Source organism: Arachis ipaensis, chromosome B9, assembly GCF_059453495.1.
Source record: "Arachis ipaensis isolate K30076 ecotype BB chromosome B9, ASM5945349v1, whole genome shotgun sequence".
Lineage (NCBI taxonomy): Eukaryota > Viridiplantae > Streptophyta > Magnoliopsida > Fabales > Fabaceae > Arachis > Arachis ipaensis.
Window position 1 is genome coordinate 2,374,045 of NC_142444.1, and position 7,294 is coordinate 2,381,338.

Genomic DNA, 7,294 nt, shown 5'->3' on the forward strand with positions numbered 1-7,294 from the left:
GTGATTCACACATGGCAGCATGGCAGGCAACACACATCTTACGTGTTGCACACGTGGCAGGCGCTGGTTGGATGGCGTTGCAACGTGAGAGAAGTATTTTCTTCCAGGGTTGGTACGATGGAGGGCACTGTAAATATAGTGGTTTACCACGTGAGGTCGTACGAAATACGTATGAGGGTATGAACTTTGCGTGTAAAAATATATTTTCGTTTGTGGTTTCGTGCATTATAACGTTCGCGGAACTATAGTACGGGTTTTGCCAAAGCATAGAGGTTGATATTTTAAAGAGGGTGACCAACATTCTCTACAGGAGTCCGGTTGTCCTATTTGGCAGCCTGATACGGTTTGAGGTTATGCCAATCGTCAACGAAACTAGTATTCAGCAGATGTTTCATATTCACCAGCAAACTTAGGTGCAACACCTTAGGATTGAGTTATACATTAAGTTTGAGAATATTGTTGCAGATGAGGTTCAACATGACACAGATGTGCAAGATGACAGAGTTGAGGCGCACTCGGGAATGAATGATGATAACAATGAGGAGTTCAAAGCTACGTACGAAGCCGGTGATGAGGACGAGGACGGCAATGGGGGAGGTGAGGCAGTGGTGAAAACTTTAGTGGTTCCAACCGCAGTTAGTCAACCGATAGAAGTTCCACCTTTTATGCGTAGCTTGGATCTGGACGCTATGAATGCACCGGAGTTTTTTGAATATGCAAACATAGGTATGTGAGCAGTTGATAGTATGTTTACTTGATTTTGTTTTAGCGGATCGATGAACGACAAATTCGTTTTCTTATAGGTGTTGCTGATCCTGAGGATGGGAAGTTTATAATCGGAATGGAATACGGTTCAAGAAAATCAGTCATTGCGGCAATTCAGAGTTACACTATCTCCAGGGGAGTCGATTACGTTGTTTACGAATCCGAGCGATAGACATTCTATGCAAAGTGCAAGATTATGGACGTGGGCGCGACTAGCTTATCCAAGTAAGCTTGATACAGAAGAAATCCTGTTGGGAGATTCGGAGATACAACAGGAGGCACACGTGTTCCATGGGAACAATCTCACAAAATCACTCCAAGTTAGACTCGAACACGATTGCTGAGGCTATGAAGCCATTGGTTGAATCCGATCCATCCATAAAGATCAAATTTATAATTGCAGAAGTCCAGACAAGATTCAACTACACTATTAGTTACCGGAAGGCTTGGCTGGTAAAGCAGAAGTCGATAGCCAAGGTTTTTGATGGATGGAAAGAATCTTACGAAGTTTTGCCATTGTGATTCTTGGCAATGGTTCAAAAGATGCCTAGTTCACAAGTCCAAAGAGAAACACGACCCTTGTATAACGAGAGTCAAGAGGTGGACGGTGTTAGGATACTTCATCGGGTATTCTTGAGTTTTAATCCATGCAGAAGAGCTTTCAAATATTGCAAGCCGCTGGTTCAGATTGACGGGACCCACCTATATGGAAAATATAAAGATTGCCTTTTGGTTGCAGTTGCGCAAGATAGGAATCAAAACATTGTACTGATTGCTTTTGCCATTGTCGAGGGTGAGACTGCTGATGCGTGACACTTTTTTCTCAGTAATTTACGAACACATGCTGTAAGAAGAGACGGCGTGGGTATAATCTCCAATCATCATGAGTCAATTTGAGCCGTAGTAAATCGTAGCGGAGGTGATCGGAAACCTCCGAGAGCATGGTGGATGTTTTGTATTCGGTACATTGGTAGCAACTTCTTAAGGGAATTCGAAGTTCTGAACTTGCAAAAGCTTGTGGTCAACATTGGGTATTCAAGGACAATGGAGGAGTACAACGTCAACTATAGGAGGTTGCAAGAACGAGGTGAGGCATATGTTTGTTGGTGCGACAACATCGAACGTCCCCAGTGGGTGTTGGCATTTGACGAGGGACATCGATGGGGTCACATGACGACGAACCTTGCCGAGTGCATTAATTTGGTGTTGAAGGGTGCTCGAAATCTTCCTATCTTGGTGCTAGTTCGAGCAACATATTATTGGTTGAACGAGTTGTTTACACGTAAGAGTACTGAGGCTTACTAGCGCAAGCGTGCTGGATTTACTTTCTCAAAGTTTGAGACTCAGCGGATAGAGGCAAACACGCAGCGTGCAGGTAACATCGTTGTGCACTGGTTTGATAGAAGAAACGAGGTGTTTGAGGTGCGCGGAATGCCTAGTGGAAAAGTGTTAGTTGTTGATCTTGCGCGACGGAGGTGCGATTGTGGGAATTTTCAGGTAGAGCGAATTCCATGTCGCCATGTTATTGTGTGCTGTGCTAACCAGCGACTGGATTGACAGGTGTATGTCGGCGATATATACAAGATTTCAGAGATTCAGAAGGTCTATAGAGTTGAGTTTGTTCCGTTAGGTGACACGGAGACATGGCCTGATTACCCGGGACCGACGATGGTCGCGAATCCTGCCTTGAGAAAAAAGTCAAAAGGTCGTCCCAAATTGACTCGCTGAAAATGCGTGGTCCCCGGGTATGTCGTCTTTGCGGGAGACAGGGACATAGTCGTAGTAGATGTCCTCAACGTGCTGGATCAAGTGGGGTTGGTGGCAGTGGTGGTTTATAGGATTTTATTTCCAATGGTGGTTTGTAGGGTCATAGATGTAGTACTTTTAATATCTATGTAATTTGAGTCAATGTATTTCAATGTTAAATTTCAATGTAGTTATTTTCAGTTAATGTAGTTCAATTATGGATTTCAATATCTATGTAATTTTAAGTTAATGTATTTGAGATAACGCATTCAATTATAAATTTGACTCAAACTGAAAGTTAATACAACAAATAAAACGATGAAGTTAAACAAAGTTTGACTAATGGGAAGTTAAACAAACTTTGACTAACTGAAAATTAAAACAAGAAATACAACGATGAAATAAACAAACTTCGAGGAAACCCTAAATTAAAACAAGAAATACAACGATGAAGTAAATAAAGTTCGATTAAACTAAAAACTAATACAACAAATACAATGATGAAATAAACAAAGTTTGACTAACAGCTTACGACTTCTTGAAAACCCCATCGTCTTGTTCGCTATCCTTTTAACACTTGACGGTGTAAACCTGGTTGATGGACAGACTGGACCAACCTCCATCTGCGTGTCCCTCCACTGGACTCGACACACCTGCCTGTCCCTCTACTGGACCTGACCCACTTGTTGGGGTGGAAGGACTAGGGATATACTCGCCAACATGCTCCTATGTCGGCTCATTCAGGTCCAAACTGATCAGAGCCTATTGTGATGCATTCATACGACCCCGATCGATCCGAATATGCAACTTGATGCATACAGTGGCTCGACTATCAGGTGTAGCTAGTGGATGGTGTTGATGAGACGAACCACGCCTTAAAAGCTAGCTGTTAAGGGAGAAGAACCACTCTCCTTATATACAACATCAAGCATCCCAAACTACTCAATGTGAGACTTTGAGCATCCATAATACCCAAGACCCTAACAATACACCGGCCCCGAGAGCCGACGTCCACAGCGGCTTCACTCTATCGACACTGACCCAACAGTAGCCACTTTGCTACGGTCTATCAGTATTCGGTATTCACCTTAATCTCAGGGCCGGTGTATTGTTAGGGACTTGGGTAGGTAGCCCTTTCCATGGCGCCGACAACCACGCTCTGATTCCATTGTTAAGTATCTAAGGAAAGTGGGAAACCACGCCTTAAAAGCTATCGGCTCTCAGGGCCGGTGTATTGTTAGGGACTTGGGTAGGTAGCCCTTTCCATGGCGCCGACAACCACGCTCTGATACCATTGTTAAGTATCTAAGAAAAGTGGGAAACCACGCCTTAAAAGCTATCGGCTCTCAGGGCCGGTGTATTGTTAGGGACTTGGGTAGGTAGCCCTTTCCATGGCGCCGACAACCATGCTCTGATACCATTGTTAAGTATCTAAGGAAAGTGGGAAACCACACCTTAAAAGCTATCGGCTCTTAGGGCCGGTGTATTGTTAGGGACTTGGGTAGGTAACCCTTTCCATGGCGCCGACAACCACGCTCTGATACCATTGTTAGGTATCTAAGGAAAGTGGGAAACCACGCCTTAAAAGCTGTCAGCTCTCAGGGCCGGTGTATTGTTAGGGACTTGGGTAGGTAGCCATTTCCATGGCGCCGACAACCACGCTCTGATACCATTGTTAAGTATCTAAGGAAAGTGGGGAACCACACCTTAAAAGCTAGCTGTTAAGGGGAAAGAACATTCTCCTTATATACAACATCAAGCATCCCATACTACTCGATGTGGGACTTTGAGCACCCAATGCCCGGTGGGATTGTGAGGACTACTGTGATGGGATGGTTGGGATGTAAGCATCATCAAGAACAGGACCACTACTGTCAAGGAATCGATAGATGATATCGTATTCCCCAAATGTCTGTGGTGAGAACTGGTATGGCTTATGTTGCCCGAGGGGGGACTGTGCATATCCGTACTGGCGAACCACTCGGTCCGCAGGAACCCATTTGACTCGAATAACACCAATGGCCCCACCGTGTCACAGACATCAAGGTGTCCATGTAGTTCAGCAGGAGTGATGATGCCGACATACGGCCTGCAAACAAACTGCAAAATATTCCAAGGGGCATTAGATTATTAATAATACCGTAAATTATAACAAAAAACCTCAAAACCCATACTCATCTCTTCCATAAAGTCGAGTGCGTGCCTAATGTTCGCCTGCGTCATAAACATCCATTTTCGAGACCGTGGATGATGATTCCATCTACACAGAGAACATTATTCACATAGTTTGAATTACATCTTGCCAGTAAACCATAAATAGCATACAAGTCAAATTCCAATAAAATAATGACGTTACCTGCGTGTCACCGGTATCTCAACCGGCACAAGCTGGTGTCGGAGAATGGGCGCCAGCCACAGCATACGCACCCACGCCCAAGCAAACAACTAAGTGGCCCATCCATCTCCTTACAATCGTACCGTGATGCACGACACAGTGACCTATAAAGGTGCGCAAGGCAAGCTGACCCCCAACTGTAATTGCCAATCTGATCAAAATTCTGGAGCAATGGTAAATACTTCGCATGAGCATATGCCGTCGACTTATCCACGAAGAGGGTGGTACCCAGCAGACAGAAGATGTGACACTTAATATAATGTATAATAGACTCCCATGTATCCAAAGACTGTGTGTCTCTAATATGGCGAACCCATGAAAGATTTATGTAGCTTTTGGAGGAACTGCTCACTTGGGATTCAGTATCCAATATTACGAGGCTCTGGGTGACCAAGAAGTCGTGATTGCTATCGGTCCAACCAGTCACACTCTCTCCATTAATTGGTAGGCCAAATAAGTGTAACATGTCCTCCAGTGTCACTGTAACCTCACCCACTAGCATGACAAACGTATGTGTCTCCGGCTGCCACCTTTCCATAAGAGTGGCTGGTAGAATCCGGTGGTTCATAAGGCATCGTCAACCGCCGGATGCCACGTCTCTGGCTGGTCACGCTTACGGGGCAGAAGATTTTTATTAGCATGGTAAAATTCAACCACAAAAAGAATTAATTTAATAAATAACAAAAATAATAAATTAATAACTTCTTTTAACAGAAAATAAAATAAATAATAATTAAACAAATTTAAATATCTTATTATTCACATTTATAACATCATTTTATTAATTAAAACAGAAAATAAAATAAAAATAATATTAATTCGAATTTATTAATTAAACATTTATAATCATAATATCTTGAAACAAAAAATAAAATAAAATATTATACTAGAAATATTTTTTTAAAATAAAATAATATTAATTTAAATTTATTAATTAAACATTTATAAATATTTTTATTATTTTTCAATTTAATCATTAAAATTTACTTAACATAATCATAATCACAATATTATACCAAAAAATTAAAAAAAAATATGTGTCTTATTTATTAATTTAAAAATTAACAAAAAAAAAGAATAATATTCATTAATATTTAACCGTACATTTAAAATAATATTATCCAAATAAATAATAACAAATTACTAAATTTATGTTAACCAAATAAATACTAATAAATTAATCAAAAACAATAAATTTACATAATTAAGATATTCTAAATAATTGAAAACATGATTTTCAAGAGATGTATAATTACGTACCATTTTAAATGTTCTAATTTTATTCTCAGCCTTAAACAAATTCAAAACATACAACACAATAAATGAAATCACTCAGTCTTAATACTCTATTACCCCACCACTCTCAATAATAGAATGAAAGCAAGCCCCAGCCCCACCACCATTTAATACACCCGCGGCACCAATCCTTATCCCTCACCATAAATGATTGCTGTTTCCGGAACAGAATCTGCTGCTTGCAAAGAGACACGGGGCAATACGCATATTGCATGCTGCTGCATGCATGACACGTGGCACAATGACATAAACATATAGATAACGTGCTGCTTGGATGAAGACACGTAGCGCAGCAAGACTAACACGCAACACGCGTGGATGGATGACATGTGGCTTAGTTAGGTTATCACACAACCTGCATGCTGCTTGGATGGAGTCTCTTACTATTAAACAAATTCAAAATATACAACCCAATGAATGAAACCACTTAGTCTCAACACTCCATTACCCTACCACTCTCAACAATAGAATGAAAGCAAACCTCAGCCCCACCAACATTTAATACACTCGTGACTCCATCCCCACTATCATTTAATACACCCGCGTCACTAACTCTCAATCCTCACCATAAATGACTGCTGTTCCCGGAGCAAAGTCTGTCGTTTGTAAGGAGACACGAGACAATACGCATGTTGCGTGTTGCTGCATGCATGACATGTGGCGCAGCGGCATTAACATGCAGACAACTTGCTGATTGGATGAAGACACGTGGCGCAGCGATGCTAATATGCGTGCTGCGTGAATAGATGACATGTGGCTCAGCTAGGTTATCACGCAACTTGCATGCTGTTTGGATGGAGTCTCTTGTTATTATGTAATTTTTTTAGGTCTATGAAAATAAAAATATACGAGTATATCATGATATATTTTAAAAATTTAAATCGATAGAAGAAGATTAATGAATAATTATATTTTAGTAATTTATTTTAGATAAGAGTTTTTTTTTATCTTAAAAATATGAGTTTTTTATAGATTTTTTATATTTTTTATATTAATTTCTTTTAATAAAAATGAAAATTTTAAATAATTAATAGAAAAAAATATATAAATAGTTATATATTTATATATCTAATAAAATATAACCGTATTTAC

The 7,294-nt window shown here is 40.5% G+C and overlaps 1 protein-coding gene across 1 annotated transcript; it reads left to right on the top strand.

Annotated features, from left to right (window-relative positions):
• Positions 1-1,056: 1,056 nt before the first annotated feature.
• On the top strand, positions 1,057-2,493 carry LOC107614662 (uncharacterized). Its single transcript, XM_088498136.1, has 4 exons — positions 1,057-1,218; positions 1,309-1,558; positions 1,670-2,001; positions 2,326-2,493. Exons 1-4 carry the CDS (start codon positions 1,057-1,059, stop codon positions 2,491-2,493), a joined length of 912 nt encoding a protein of 303 aa, XP_088354262.1.
• The last annotated feature ends 4,801 nt before the right edge of the window (positions 2,494-7,294 follow it).

Excerpts from the sequence above, each read along its gene's own strand:
- LOC107614662 (XM_088498136.1), top strand. The coding sequence starts at position 1,057 with ATGGGAACAATCTCACAAAATCACTCCAAGTTAGACTCGAACACGATT. Across the intron at positions 1,559-1,669 it reads TGCTTTTGCCATTGTCGAGG|TAAATCGTAGCGGAGGTGAT; the intron begins GTGAGACTGCTG and ends TTTGAGCCGTAG. Across the intron at positions 2,002-2,325 it reads CTCGAAATCTTCCTATCTTG|GTGTATGTCGGCGATATATA; the intron begins GTGCTAGTTCGA and ends CTGGATTGACAG.